Raw genomic sequence first — 16,348 nt, 5'->3', positions numbered from 1 at the left:
GGAATAAAATCCCGGACTCCGGGCCGGTGGAGGGTGGGAGGGGAGAGGGGAGAGAAGCTCCAGCCGACACCGATCGCAGCCCCAACTCCACACCCGGTTTGGCTGGAGGTGGGGAGAAGCTCGGCCCGGGGGTTCGTCTGCTTCCCGCCTCCCGGGGGCCGGGGCGGGGAGAAGACATGCCAGCTGTCGGGAGCCCCTGGGTCTGACGGCCAGGTGAGGAGGAGGAGGAGGAGGAGGAGGAGGAGGAAGAGAGGCGGCGGTGGTGGTTGGTAATTTAGTGCTGGTGGTGGTGGTCATGGCGGCGGCGATCGCCAGCTCCCTGATCCGCCAGAAGAGACAAGCCCGGGAGCGAGAGAAATCCAACGCCTGCAAGTGTGTCAACAGCCCCAGCAAAAGCAAGGGCAGCTGCGACAAAAACAAGTTGAATGTCTTCTCCCGGGTCAAACTCTTTGGCTCCAAGAAGAGAAGAAGGAGAAGACCAGGTCTGCGGGGGCAATCTGTCATTTCTCTATTGGGGGGAGCCCGGGGATGGGTTTTTTGAGGCGGGTTGGGGTGGTTTGGAGTTTGGAGGTGCTGTCGCCCAGCCATCGGAGGGGATTGCCTTCCAGTCGGGAGTCGTGCGTGGGAAGGGGATGGATTTCTCGCCGCCTTGGTGACAGCCACACGCTTGCTGCATTGCCACTGCCGGGGGAGAGCCACAGCGCACGCAACGGAGTCAGAGCCAGGCCACAGCTTTCATGCGTGCAACATGCAGGGAAAGCCCCCTTGCAGCCCCCGGCGGGCGTCGTGGCCCGGCCAGGACCGGCCCGGGAACAGCGCTCCGGCAGCCCCTTCCTTTCGTTCATTCATCATTCGGTAGTATTTATCGAGCGCTTCCTATGTGCAGAGCACTGTACTGAGCGCTTGGAAGGGACAGTTCGGCAACAGAGACCATCCCTGCCCAGTGACGGGCTCGCAGTCTAAACGGGGGAGACGGCCGAGCGAAACAGAACAAAAGACAAGACATCACCAAGATAAATAGAAGCAAGGGGAGGTACACCTCATTAACCGAAATAAATAGGGTAATAAATAATATATACAAATGAGCACAGTGCGGAGGGGGAAGAGCAGAGGGCAGGGGGCCGCAGTCTGGGAAGGCCTCTTGGAGGGAGGTGAGCTCTCAGTGGGGCTTTGAAAAGGGAAAGAGAGTTAGGATTCGTTTGCACCAGCCTTAATTAATCGGGGAAACCTCGGGAATTCCCCCTTGCACTCCTTCGTAATAGGTGTGCCTGCCCCAGGGGATGTGGAGTTTCCCTGTCCAGGGGATGTGGGTTCCCTTGAGCATCTGGCAAACGGGGTCGTTGGGATTTTTTTTGCAGGTTTCCCGCTGTGAGATCGCTGCCGGGCACCTCTGAAATGTGCACCTCCCCAGTGAGCGGGGCGGTGGAGGGAGCTAGACATTGCCAACAGCCTTGGGCCGGCATGGAAATAGGAGTAGCAAGAGAGTGTTAGGCGCTAGGTACCTTTTACACACGTTTTGGTGTCCCTGGGAAGCGGTATCCCTGCTCAGACTAAGGTAGTGACGCTTTATCTCACATGCCTCGATCAGATACATGTCCCAAAGATCATTTTCACATTTTCATGCCGGGTACGTATGACAAGGAATCAGAACACTCAACTGTCTTACACCTGAAAATATACATTGCACTATGTAGATGATTATTTCCAGGAGCTCTTGAAATAGGAAAGCTTGCTTCTCATTTCCCCCAGTGTATCAGCTGAGGGTTAAGCTAATTCTAAACCTAGTCTACTAGAAAACATCACTGTGTAGCTTGAGTCATCAAGTGACTGTTATTTCAGTGCGGACTTCTGGCTTCAGTAAAGATGTGTGTGTTTTTCTCGCTGCTGTGTCCTTATTTCTGTTTGAAATTTGAAAATTCTTGTGAAGAAATTCTGTAGCTCAGTAAAGGCTTTGGCTTTCCATTTGGTTAGTAATTAGCGTGGAAGTGTGAATGGCTTTCAAAATTGGTTTTTAATAGTCGGTAGGTTTCTCACTCTCAGATACCTATTCAACACCTAAATCCCTTTATATCATTTCATGTCTTGAATGAGAACATTGTTCCTGATGATATGTGCTTTTTGAATTTTTCTAGGAGGGCTTTTTCATTTTATTAAAAGTGAGTTCTGAGGCAAACCTCGGTAGCTGCTGTATGTTTTGGTCCCTGATTGGCATGCGACTCCCACATTATCTCAGTAGCTCTCATTTCCCTTCCATATGAGAGATCACACCTTGTTAAAAGGCAGAATATGATGTTTGCCAGCACATTCCTAATCTTAAAATGAGATAGAGGACAACTCTGAAAGCCAAGTGACACACTGTGTTAGAATTTGTACTCTCTAGAAGCGACTTGAATGTGTTACCTGCATTACTCTATAAAGAATCATTAATCGTTTTCAAAATCAAGTGATTTTTTTTTCTCTCCTAGGAACTCTTGAAAGACAGTGCGTTTTAACATCTTTCATTCTGAGTTTTTTGAAGGATATGGGTAGTTTGAAATCTGGAACTGTCCAGTTTGGTTGCACATTTTATACCTCCTTGTTGCTTTCTTTGCAGAGCCTCAGCTTAAGGGTATAGTAACAAAACTATACAGCAGGCAAGGATTCAACTTGCAGCTCCAAGCAGATGGAACAATTGATGGCACAAAAGAGGAAGACAGTACGTACGGTAAGTTGCTCCAGACAGATACACTGTAAGATCCTGGTGTGTTGCGCAAGTGGTGTTTTATCGTTACATACTGACGTTGTGGACTCCCGTGATGGGTGAAGCAACATTCACCTTATATGACTCTGTTTTTCCAGATTTTACTAATAGGAAGGGGAATACAAAACCAATTAAAAACAGTGAACCACAGGAAGTAATGTTGACACCATTTGAAAGGCAACCCAAATGTCATCTCCATGGTACTCTGGATAGGTTCATAGCAGTCCTTTTGATTTTATTACATTTTCCCAACAGAAAATTTACTCATCCACACACTGTGACTGAAATAGAACGTTATCTCCACCCTTAAGAAGGGTGTCATTCTAAGAGAGTAGTTTTTTCATATTATGAGAATTCATCAGTGTTACAGATCTCCCATTTCTTTTTTATTGCGGCCGACAACTGAGTTTAATTGTGATTTTTAGCATTACAGGTATCTTGGATAGCTAGGTAAAATGGTTTATTTCTTTTTGAACCAGGGTTTCATCGAAGATAGAACTGAAATTCAAAGATTGATATGAATAACTCCATCACATTTCATTCGCAGCCCTTTTAAAACTGAGAAATTCAAATAAGTTTCGCGTCCCATAGTTTAAAATGCTTCAGTATGTTGGGTATTCAGCTGGTTAAAAGTAAGCCTTCAGGCATTTCTGCTTATTAGTTATAGAAAGTAAGATTACCAATGGTATTTATTAAGCACTTATTATGTGCAGAACACTGTGCTAAGAGCTTGGGAGAGTACAGTAGATTTAGTAGTTACGATTCCTGCCCTCAAGAAGCTTACAGTCTAGTGAAGATAATAATAATATGGTAGTACTCAGTGGACATCAGTCACTTAGACAAAGTTTGTTCATGTCATTGCTTTAATTCCTGAGCAGCTCTAAAATTTTATCGGGAAACCTTGCTTTGAAAATAAACACATTCATATGTGTCCCACTTATTTCTTTCTCCACTTAATGCTGCTACTGATTGACATACTGCTGTACACAGATTTAACTTTAGAAAGTACTTTAATACTCCTATATAAAAAGATTACATCAGCCTAATTTTATCCAGATTTACAATAAAAAAGGTACCACTGCAAGTCCCCCCGCCCCGCCTCCCCCAACTGGGTGGTAGTGTTCTATCGATGTAAAATCATAATGATGAAAGAATGGTGTCATTCTATTTAAGACCAAAGCAGCTTGCATCTCTTACTTCTTGGGTGATTTTATACAAGTCTGCTGGTTTTTCGGTGGCTCAGTTTCCTTTATAAGAATTTTAGGGATGTAATGGCTTAATGCTTTTTAAGCAGTATAAATTTATCCTCAATAATACAATAAATTTTTGAAATACAATGAAAGTGATAGATGAAAGTTTTATGTAATTATTCAGAATCATTCTTCAGAAGCGTTGGCAGTTTTGTTGTCATTATTTTAAATTGTGTCAAATGCTTTTCAGGATTTCAGCTTTAAGTGATTCAAATTAGTCAAGTAAGTTGGTGTTATCATCAGAGTATAAGCCAGTAGCCGTCCATTCATCACACTATTTTCACTGCCAACACCTTATGCCAATTTATTAGTAAAATTAAACATTTTAATACTGGACAAGAGAATGATTAAAGCAAATTAGTTCCCTGCACCATCATCCAAATTCATCTCTCTCCCCCATATGTTTGGTCAGGTGAATTCAGTTTATGGTATACAGATTTTTTACAAAACTTAATGTCAATCAAAATAAAATAAGCATCAGAAATTAGCCTTTATAAATCACACGTGGCTCAGAGGACCAGGAGACTTTTAGTAGTTCTAGTAGTCCTGATTCTTCCACTCAGTGCCGGCCATCCTTAGTGAAGGATTCTGACCAAAAACCACATGGGGCATTTTGTGATGTGGATAGGCCCAGCAGGAATCTGGAAAAATAGCTATTGTAGGCAGCAAGGACCGCACTGGCTAACGAGGCCTGCCGGGTCATGGGCACAGGTCGTAGAGCACAGGTTTAGCATTGGGTTGCAATCACTTCTGCTCTCAGTGGGTCCAACATGTAAAAAAGAACTCCTTGTATACTCAGTAATGTGTTGCCCACTTTCTCTCTCTTTGCCCTCCGTATCCCATCGGGAAAGTGACTGATGGGGACGAGGGGGTGTGAGTGGCGGGGCCCAAACCACTTGCACTCCAATGAATTCCTTCACTTAGCTCCTCAGTCCTGAGACCATGTTCCTTTGGAGAATAGTTTAACTTTTTAAATAGTCAAGAACAAATTTGGTGAAGAGTTATGATAGATCATATACCCAAATTATGTTATGAAACAATTTTATTCTTTTCCTTTGAGAAGTGTACTTTGGCCTCTGGGGAAGTCTTAAGCACCCTAAACCTCCAAAAGCCATAAATTGTGTCTGGATTAACTTCTTGGGGAGTCTGCACAGAAAGTTTGGTAGAAATCCTGTCCTGAAAAAGGACAGTATTTTGCAGGATAATGCTGTAAAAGCAGCTATAGTTTAGAGGATGAAAGTTCTTCTTCCAGTGTGTAGCTAGAGTAGGGCAATTGTGTGGCCTAGTGGAAAGAGCACAGGCCTGGGAGTCAGAGGACCTCCGTTTTAATCCTTTCTCTGACAATTGCTGTGTGACATTTGGCAAGTCACTTAACTTCTCTGTGCATCAGTTTCCTCAACTGTAAGATGAGAATGAAATACCACCTCCTGTTTTTGACTGTGAGCTCCATGTGGGACAGGGACTTTATCGGACCTGATTAGCTTGCATTTACCCCAGTGCTTAGAGTAGCGTTTGACACACAATAAGCGCTAAACAAATACCATAACAGTAATAATAATAGATATAAGGGAAATCCCAGAGTTGTCTTAAAAAATGTTTTCTCTCTATGGTGTTTCCTTCATGTCCAGATTTGTAACATCTATCTGTTAAAAAGTAATTATATTTTACCAAAGAGCATAAAAAATACTTTGTAGTCTCCTGAAGATACACACTTTGACCTTCAGTGGTACATTTATATGTTTTCAAATCGAACACTCTGTATTGTCATCATCCCTATGCCAGGACTTGTAATTGGATAACGAGCCAGTAAGAATTTTAATAAGCTGACATTTCACAGTACTTAATGTAGAAGTCAGAAGGCAGATAAGAATATGGAGAGGTGAAATGAGAGTTGATTTTTCTCATTACCATTTTGGGTAAAATGTTTGGTGGATAAGAATATTGAGTTTATTGTCCTAATGGGGTTTGAGAATTTAGCTTGGCAATAATGAGCTATTTTCTCTTAATACTTGCTTTTTAAAAAATAAAACCTTTTTATAGAGCATAGATATTTTTGAGCATTTAAATAAAATGTTTGTGATTGATTTTTTTCCCATGGATTTGTGTGTAATTTTTCATTTGACAGATCAATGATCCTATTAGCATGATTTATCGTTACTTATAATGATAAACATTTACTAGAACCCAATAATATAGTAAGCAGTCCAGAAGTAGCATTGGAGCAGCTTTCTTTTTTTTAAAAAAAAAGAATCCAATTTTCAAAAAAATGGAAAGTCCTGTTTTTAATGTTTTGAAAATCAATCAAAATGTCGTCAGTCACATTTGTTGCTAAAACTTGTATTTTCAACTAGAGTACAAGCTTAAGCAAAATATCTGTTCCAGAATTCACAAAAATAAATCCCTAATCTCTCATCAGTTTTTCCTTTCTGCCTGTCCCAGTCTGATCAAAGTAAGGTATGCTTAGCCACTGGCAGAAGAATTATCAACCTGGTTTGGCCTATCCCAGTTCCCACAAAAACATTAGCAGAATGACTTTTATTCCATACGAACATCTTTGCTGAGGAAAAATAAATAAACTTTGCCTTATAACTCTCGAGTCGAAGGTTCATGCGCTGTTTTGTGGCAAGCAAAATGTTTAAACCTTTACCGCTTTATTTTTATTCACAGAGTGGGAGTGAGTAGACAGCTGGTAGGGGGAGTACACCCACCAGTTTTCCTCAGGGAGTGGTGTGTGCTTGTCGGAGAGCTTGGGTGTAAGTTTCACACAAAAGCTAACAGAAGAATGAAGGACTCTTTATCTCCAGCTGGTTGCCCACTTGCTCCTTCTTTGCAAATAAAAATAAATTATTCCCAAACTCGTTTCAAATAAAACTTTTGTATGCAACTCCTTAAGCTGAACGTTTACAACCAAAGCTAAACCTTGGGGTGTTATCTTTTTATATTGATTTCAATCAGTCAATCATATTTATTAAGCCCTCCGGAGAGTACAGTATAAGAAAACTTTATTACAGTGCGAAGTGCCCTCTTAAAATATGCAAGAATGTTTTTGCCAGTCACACTGAGAAGAAGAAGCTCACCATTTTCAAACAGCTTTAATTAATTGCCCTTTTCTGGGTCTAGATGAAGTCACAGAGCAGGAGCGATGCCATTTGACCATTTGGGAGGTTAGGCAGTCTGATCATCTAGAGGCCCTGATTGTCTCATTGAGGATTCCTTTTTGCTTTAAGGAGACCCCTCTGAATATATTTTTTTCCCAAAGCCCTATTTTCTGCTCTGACCCCCGCAGTGCTACCCTGATTAGGGCTATGAATCCCATTTTGTAAGGAGAGACTTTTGAAACCATAAATCTTTGAAATAAGGAATGATCAGAATATTATATATTTATATGAAACCCTTAAAATAGCCACTTTGGTTCATTATGTTACTGCTATGTCATCTCCAACTCTGCACATTTTTACCTTTATTTTTAATATTGCAAAGGAAGCTTAGTTTTTTTTTTGCTGAAGAATAAAAGTGGGGTTTTATGCACCCTGTTTTGTCACTTTTTCCCAGAACTTCAAAGAAACAAAAAAAATTATATGTTTCTGTTCTGATAGGGTAACCAAGACATAGATTCTAAGTCCAAGTCACCTGGCCGTCACAAAGCAGTAAGTGTAGTGAATTAAACCCAAGTTCACATGGATAAAATTCACAAATTGTTTAGCCCGCAGATTTCTTTTCTACGAAATTTGGTGAAGAGTTGATAATTGTACAGTGCCTAGTTGAGAGATGGAGATAGTCAAGAGGTTTGGACTTTATGTAAAAATTGAAATAAAACAGCTGCAACTAAAACCTCCACAATAAGAGTCAACCACAGTGTAGAGATTCCCCACTAGACAGTTGTTACATCTGTTAACAGACGTGCCTTCTAGGAATTCATTTCATTCGAAAATACTAAATGCGGAGTCAGTATTTGCAAATTCTGCCCCCTTTTCTTCTTTCCCCACCTTTCTCATAGTATTCTTACTTTGGAAAAGGGGAAAGTACCCGTGATTGCCTCCCTCCTCCCTTTTCAGCTGTCCCTTTCTCACCTAGACCATTGTAGCTGGAAGACTCCGAGGCAGGCAGTGTGCAGGGATAGCAGTGTCAAAGGTGAAGTGTGCAGTAGCTAACCTTTGCTTCTACCAGGTCAGAAAGGTTTCAGATGCTTTGATCCTGCATAAATGTAATTTGGGAACTCACTACTCTGGATCATTATTTTCCACCAGCGGCAGTATTCTCATGCTGCTCAATTGGTGCCCAACGCATACATCGACCTAAATGAAACGTTTTATCTGTTCACAGAAGTCCGGGGCTGTGACTTGTCCATTTAGTTAGACACATCCTCAAAACCTACAAAACTGTTGAATTGTCTGGCCCTTTTGTTGTTATCTCATGAATCATTTTTGTACCACATCTCAATTCCATGCCACGTTGTCTTTTGAATGCAAAAAATGCTTAAACAACATCTCTGAAATGTGATTGCAACTCTAAATGTAGGTGATCCGCTACAGGTGGAGGGATGTTTGTATATAATATGATGGGCATTTCAGCACCTACTTTTAACTGTCAAGGTAGAATGACAAAGTGAAGATACAGTACTTTAATGTTTTACTGGTTATTACATTCAAAATTGTAACATTTTGTTTAAATTGTTTTCTTCCTCAGCTTTGTTTAACCTCATTCCCGTGGGTCTACGTGTGGTGGCCATTCAAGGGGTTCAAACAAAATTATATTTGGCCATGAACGGTGAAGGATACCTGTACACATCAGTAAGTATTTATGCGAGGTGTTTATTCTGTTAATAGAAAAGTGAAATATATTTGATTTTTAATTGAAACATATAGTGGAAGCAGCTTGTTGTGAATAATGGAAAAATGGGTTGCACAGAAATTTGGCTTTTCATCTTCAGGTTAGCTTTTGACAGTGGTGATGATAATGGTATTTGTTAAGTGGTTACTCTGCGCCAAGCACTGTACTAAATGCTGGGACATAGTACACATCTCTAATGGAGCTCACAATGTAAGGGAAAGGGAGAGTTTTTATTTGTGTACCTGGAAATTTGGGCTATTAGTTTTCTGCTTCTGAAGTTAATTGGCACGTCTGTTCAGATGGGTTTAGGGTTATAGAAGACCATTAGAAGTGAGTCCAGTAATTTCCTTGCAATAGTTGCTAAAAATATTATCTTTGACTCAATATAATAAATACCTGATATGTAATAAATGGGTTACATTCTTCTTGGTGAATTAATAGGTATGTTTCCATTTTATGCATATTTTGAATAAGGTAAAACATAGAAACCTTCTCTTTATAATCCACATGAGCCAAAACTTAGTAAATTGTGGGATTTACAGGAATTTTTGTTTAGAAAATACTTAAAGGCACAGGCCCAAAGTTAAAAACTAGGGCTACAGCAGCATAGCTGAGAAGCAGCGTGACTTAGTGGAAAGGGCCCAGGTTTGGGAGTCAGAGGTTGTGGGTTCTAATGCCGGCTTTGCCACTTGCCTGTTGTGTGACCTTGGGTAAGTCACTTAACATCTCTATGCCTCAATTACCTCATTTGTAAAATGGGGATTAAGACTGTGAGCCCCATGTGAGACAACCTGGTTACTATGTATCTACTCCAGTGCTTAGAACAGTGTTTGGCACTGTAAGTGCTTAACAAATACCATTATATATGTGTGTATAGACATATATATAAAATTTAAATTCAAGTCACAAAATGTAGAGTGATAGTTCTTTGAGAGAGAATCTGGTCCAGTCCTGTGTGTCCAGGCAGGTTAATACTTATTTCCAAATACAAAAACATGATGCTTTGTAAAAGAATGACATACTGAATGAATTACTCCATATAGGAAGCTAGTCACCAAGTCATTTATTGCCAAAGAAGATGAATAATCCTAAGGAATTAGTCTGTGTTTCTTTATGCAGTTTTCCAGGCCACACTATTACTGTAGTACCTCTCCTCTGCTTTTTTCTGGAATGGAGAGGCATGGGGCCCATAAGACAGGAACGACATGCTTTACTGTTTACGATAGTGAAGGAGAGAGGGAAGTTAAAAGAGTAGCAGTTGATGGGCTTAATGAATCCCCAGCTTCACCAGGCCAATATTTCAAGACTTGATTGGTTTCTCTACCTGCTGAAACTCCAAAATCCTGTCCATTTTCTCATCTATCATCAGCACACTCCAAATGGCTCTTGCTATTTCCTTCTGCCAGTAGCCCAAAGACACTTATTTTTGCTAATCCAGTAGCCCAGGTCAAGAAGGAGAAAAGAAGTCCCTGCAGCTTCAGAGATTATCACAATGTTTTTAAATGGTGCAGTTCCTGCATATGAGAGACAGTCACATCCTGGATGTTGTATGCAAAACACAACTCCTTTCCTCTTAGACAATAAGCCTGCCAAACAGATACTAATAATAATAATGGTATTTGTTAAGCAGTTACTGTGTTCCAGGCACTGTACTAAGCGCTGGGGTGGGGCCAAGACAGTAGGGATATTTGGAAAAATTCTTAGGTGTAAAGTTTAAGTTAGATTAGTTTTGATTCCTCCAGACAGGGATGCTTCATCCAGCTAGCAGGACAGCCTGCACTCTACCCAGCCTTTAGGATCCCGGCAATGTCAAGTGAAGAGGAGAATGCACCCGCACTATCTTGTTTTCCAGAACTTTACTCTTATTTTTAATAGATCTGAGAGTCTCTTTATTTCCTCACCCTTGACAAATTTCTAGTTGTTTATATTCCCCATTTATTACCCCTTTTTCCCAATTGATCTCTTACTCCTTTTCTCAAAATCACCCTCTGTTTTCACTTAGGCTCAGTTTTTCTCACTTTTCTCTTGGTCTTGTTATTCCTCTCTCCTCATTTCTTCCTAAGGGCCCTCATCAGTTGATAACTGTCGTTCGGAATGGCAAAATCAGAAACGTGGAAGAGCTCTTCAAAGTGGCAGGAATTGGATTTGTTATTACTTCAGCTGCTGCTCTTATGCACCCTTCATTCTACAAATAATAAACCTGGTCATAGATGAATTAGCTAATTAGAATTTCTTGTTGGGGGAGAGTAGTCAGCTGTCTCTCTTTCAACAGAGGTAATCTTTCTTGACACAAAGAAAAATAAAGACATTAAGGCATCATAATGATTTAAAAGTTCAGGCTCTTCTAAATTTAGTAGAAAGCTGAATAGAGTCTTTAGATATCTGGGAGACCCATAAGTGGGCTTAAAATTTTAGTGTATAGGAAAAATCTAATCTAACTGGTAGGGATTATGGCAAATTTGTGAAAGAGATGGTGAGCAGAAGCACAGGCCAGCTCCACCCAGGGACTGATCTCCCGTCCAGCTGCGAATGGGGTGGTGGGAATAGGTCCTCAATCTATTCACTGTTTCCAAATTGTGCATTGTAGTCCCTCTGGGAGCAGGGTGGATAAATTGGGACCACTGAGCAAGTTAGAGTTACACTATAAATCAAGAGCCAACCCAGCTCTTTGCTGATCATTTTCATCTTGTTGTTTGTTAGAGAGAGTTACCTCTTATAGTCGATTGTAACATGCTAAATGGCGAACCTGCTATCCTGACCTAAATACAATTTGAATTGCTGTATTCTTTCTACTTAAATGCCTTTGTTGTTGCAGTCACTTAGAGCATTCTTCACTTTCCAGAACTGTTCAGAGTGTTATTGTGTGCTATTAGTGAACTGCTGGGCTGCGTCCCAGTGGTGGTTCCATTTCATTGGTGTGTGACCGGCTCCCGAAACTGTCTTGTCAAGTGTAGTATCCTCGGGAGTTAGCACTCTGCCCTCAAAGGAATGAATAAATGCAACATCCTTATGGGTTGAGCGTTCTACTCTCAATGCCTGCTCTAACTAAATATCCATGTATTTCAAATTAATATTAAATTTTTCTGAAGACACTGGAATTTGTGCCAGGACAGTATTAGCATAAGTGTGAGAGGGAGGTGTAGCAGTTGTTTTATTCTTTAAATACACAGCTGTGATCATTCTGAGTGGTCAATCTAAGCACTGAGGAAGATACAAGAAAATCAGATGACACAGTCCCTACACCACATAAGGCTACAAGTAGGAATTGAATTCCCATTTTACAGATGAGGAGACTGAAGCACAGAGGAGTTAAGTGACTTGCCCTAGGTCACACGATGGACAAGTGGTGGAGCTGGGATTAGAACCCAGTTCCTCTGACTCCCAGGCCAGTGCTCTTTCAATTAGGCCATGCTGCTTTCCCAGCTCTCGGATTCATCCTCCTGGAATCCATCAGTCAATCGATCATTGGTATTTATTGAGTGCTTACTGGGTGCAGAACACTACGTAGCGCTTGGAAGAGTGCAGTAGAGTTGGTGTACATGTTAGAATTCCGGGGAGGGGTTATGCAGAAAATGTCTGAGGTGTCTAAATAGCTGGAAACTCAAGGAGCAGACACCTGGGAGAAGATCAAACTCACTGAAGAATGGGAACTGAAGTTTTTGCTTATTAGACTAACAGAAAGTGTATGCAAAAGTGAAAGGGAAGCTTCCGATACACCCTATGCTTCTCCACAAGAGATCCACAGGCCAAATAGCCCCTGCTTAAGGCGTATCAAAAATATTGGTTAGTAGAGCTTTCTGCTTGGTAAAGTACTGGAAACAATATTGTATGTTTATTTTGTAGGATTTCACTCTAGTTTTTAGCTTATTTAGCCCTTTATCATCTTCTGCCTAACCTTCAAGTGTATACCTCCCTCTGCTCCTTTAGAGCATTACATTTTTACTAGTTTCTTGAACTGCAATAAAAATATTCTCAAGGGGGAAGAGGAGATTATTGGAAAAGTAAAAAAGTAACATCGTCAGGAACCACACCAGAGTCTAATAAGGAGTGGGAAGAAACTTTTCATGGCATTGGTGCCGTGAAGCTGAGAGTTCAACAGAGCTCAACAGGGTTGTAGGTAAAACAAGTAGAGGGCCAAGCTGACAATCCTGCAAAAGCGTGGCTCAGTGGAAAGAGCCCGGGCTTGGGAGTCCGAGTTCATGGGTTCGAATTCCAGCCCCACCGCTTGTCAGCTGTGTGACTTTGGGCAAGTCACTTAACTTCTCTGGCCCTCAGTTACCTCATCTATAAAATGGGAATGAAGACTGTGAGCCCCAGATAGGACAACCTGATCACCTTGTATCCCCCCCAGTGCTTAGAACAGTGCTTTGCATATAGCGCCTAACAAATACCAACATTATTATTACGGGATTTCCCCATTAGTGCAGTGGCTGCCTCTTGTCCGTCTGCTGCTCCGCACCTGATGGAGTTCACTGTTAGTGCTCTGCTGGGTGTGGGGGGGAGAAATGTGCTCAGTCAATCACTAGAATTGCTTGAACGCTTACTCTTTGTAAGCACTCTACTAAATGCTTGGAAAAGTACAGCAGAGTAGTAGACATGATTCCTGCCATCAAGGAGCTTACAATTTGGCAGGCTTATTGTTGAACTTCTCTGCATTCGCAATTTTGCACAAATATGATTCTCTCCCCTTCCTTTTATTCTGTTCCCAAGTTTTATTCGTGTATTTAACCAATTTCTATGCTCAAGCACTCAGTGTTATTTGAGTGCTTACTGTGTGCAGAGCACTGGGCTAAACACTTGGCAGAGTAGGTACTATGGAGTTGGGAGACTCAATCCCTGCCCACAAGGAACTTACAGTCTAGAGGGGGTCAGACACTAAAATCAATTACAGATAGGGGAAATGGGAGAGAATAAGGATATGTTCATAAGTGTTAAGGGGATGGGGTGCGTATCGTGTGCCTAGAGGGTACAGATACAAGTGATCAGGTGATGCAGAAGGGAGAGTGAATGGGGAAATATGAGCTTAGGCAAAGCTTCTTGGAGGAAATGTGATTTTAGGCGGGCTTTGAAGTTGTGGAGAGAGGTGGTCTGTCTGAGATGAAAGGGGAGGAGTTCCAGGCTAGAGAGAGGATGTGGGCAGGGAGGTTGTTGGTGAGAGAGATGAGATCAAGTTACACTAAAAATTCTGGTGTTGGAGTGTGTGGGGCTGTGTTAGTGTAGGAGATCAGCAAAGTAAGTTATGAGTGGGAGAGCTGATTGAGTGCCTTAAAGCTGATGGCAAGGAGTTCTTGTTTGATTTTGAGTTGGATGGGTAGCTATTGGAGGTTTTTGAGGAGTGAGGAGATGTGGACTGAACTTTTAGAAGAACGATCCAAGCAGCAGAGTGAAGTATCAACTGGAATGCGGAGAGACAAGAGGCAGTGAGGCTGCCGATGGAGTAGTCAAGGTGTGCTATGATAAGTGTTTGGATCAACATGGTAGCAGCTGAAGAAGAAATGAAAGGGCGGATACTAGAGATTATGAGAAATTAGAACATATGGGATCAGGTGATGAGTGAATAAAAATTGAATTAGAATTATGACTAAGAATTCAATTAAAATGTGCTTCAGAATTTCCGTTAAGGACTATTGATTTAGAAGAACAGCATTTCAGAGTATTTCCAAATCTTGCCTATCATTTTGAAACAAATATTGCAAACATTTTAATTTGAAATGTGACCTTATCAGCACTGTTCTCTCTGTTGCTTGCAGGAGGTCCCTCCTGATGGGGTGAGGAGTTGAACTGCTGACTTACACTTGGTTAGAAAACAAAATAGTTGGGGGAAGATCCAGCAAACCTCACTTTGTATTGAAACAGAACTGCTTTCTCTTTCCCTAGCCTTTATCCCCATCACTGTTGCATCGCACAACTCAGATACCTGGTCCTTGTTTATGAGGGAAGAGGATGATTTTTTTACATTCTGTACAGACTGACTAGTGGCCTTACTTCTGCCATTTTTTCCTTAGCCCTCCTGTAAGCATTTATCTCAGCGTGGCTCAGTGGAAAGAACCCGGGCTTGGGAGTCAGAGGTCATGAGTTCGAATCCTGGCTCTGCCACTTGTCAGCTGTGTGACTGTGGGCAAGTCACTTCACTTCTCTGTGCCTCAGTTACCTCATCTGTAAAATGGGGATTAACTGTGAGCCTCACGTGGGACAACCTGATTACCCTGTATCTACCCCAGCGCTTAGAACAGTGCTCTGCACATAGTAAGCGCTTAACAAATACCAACATTATATTAGACTTTGGCTTACTTGTCATAAAAGCAACCAGGTCAGTTGATTTAGGTTGTCAGAATGTGTATTTCATCTTTTAATTACACTGAGAAGGTGATGTGAGGAATTTCTGGAATAAATTTAGCTTCTAATTTAATGAATGTGATAAAAACTTTCTATAGAGTTATACAGGAAGAGACCATGAACACAGTTTTATCTTTGGGTTAATATTCTTGGGAATATTCCGGAGGGTAAACTGTACACTGCATAAGTTTAAAATTTAATAATGAACTGACCAGAGGCCAGCTAAATCATTCCCTGTAAACAATTTAAACTGTTTCATTAGCTCATAGATTCAAAAGCATTGCACTGAATAATGACCAAATACTCAGGGAGATAAAACTCGTGTTTTAATACGTCAATATGGGAGTTGACTTAAAATCCAACCTCTTTCAGCATCCTGTAGCTATTCTTTTTAGTTTAAACTTTGGAGAGCTCAGGAGCAGACCTGAGCTGACCTCCAGAGTGTGGTAGTCCACTTGAAGAAAGGAAAACCTTTATAGTTAACTCCACAAATTTTAGTAATCCTGCCATCTTTAAACTTCCCCTTGTTTCCCCCCCATCTTGGCTTTGAGAATTGTGTTCCCATTTCTCTTAGGCTCCCATATTCTCTCTCCCACCACCCTTGCTGGTGCCTGAGATGCTGGTGCTATAAAGTATACTAACTTCATAAAGTTGAAAGTAATGGATCCTAAAGTTGAAACAAGTAAAAACGTGAACCATTACTGTTTTTCACCTTAACCTGTAAAGTCTTTAAGTTTGCCAGGATTGCCGGTGGATTGTTAGCTCCTTGAGATCAGGGATCATGATTACTAATTTAATTTTGCTCTCCCAAGTGCATAGTGTAGTGCTCAGTTCACGGAAGATGATCAGATCCTCTGTATTGAGTGAAGTTAAAAACTTCCAGTAATGGCAACAGCACCTTTGTCAGGCACTCATTGTCAACCCCAGCAGATAATTGTTTTTTATTTCTTTAGGGGTTTCAGTTATGCTGCGTTTATAAAGTTGGCCCTACTAAGTAATGGTGATTTCGTTATCATTTAGAAAACATTCTCAACAGATTAATTTCTATTTATCTTTTTTTCCTCTAAAAAGGAAATTCAGTGCAAGTTTAAATCCCTAATTATACAACCTAGACCCCTCCACCTCAACTCCAGAGACATGAAGGAAGCCACTACTCCCTTGGCAATTGGCATTATGGGAGTGAAGCTTTTTT

General features: G+C 41.2%; 1 protein-coding gene across 4 annotated transcripts in view; it reads left to right on the top strand.

Annotated features, from left to right (window-relative positions):
- FGF13 (fibroblast growth factor 13) overlaps positions 1 to 16,348 on the top strand; it is a 335,613-nt gene that overhangs the window by 256,730 nt on the left and 62,535 nt on the right. For 3 of the 4 annotated variants that reach the window (XM_029067813.2, XM_007665951.4, XM_007665973.4), the window contains 2 exons: positions 2,594 to 2,704; positions 8,677 to 8,780. In XM_029067813.2, coding sequence (XP_028923646.1) covers positions 2,594 to 2,704; positions 8,677 to 8,780 — 215 coding nt within the window. Of the gene's footprint in view, positions 1 to 236; positions 483 to 2,593; positions 2,705 to 8,676; positions 8,781 to 16,348 lie in introns of those variants that run through there. The other variant, XM_001510510.5, reaches the window with a different exon arrangement.

Source organism: Ornithorhynchus anatinus, chromosome 6, assembly GCF_004115215.2.
Source record: "Ornithorhynchus anatinus isolate Pmale09 chromosome 6, mOrnAna1.pri.v4, whole genome shotgun sequence".
Lineage (NCBI taxonomy): Eukaryota > Metazoa > Chordata > Mammalia > Monotremata > Ornithorhynchidae > Ornithorhynchus > Ornithorhynchus anatinus.
This window is presented reverse-complemented; position numbering and strand designations above follow the sequence as displayed.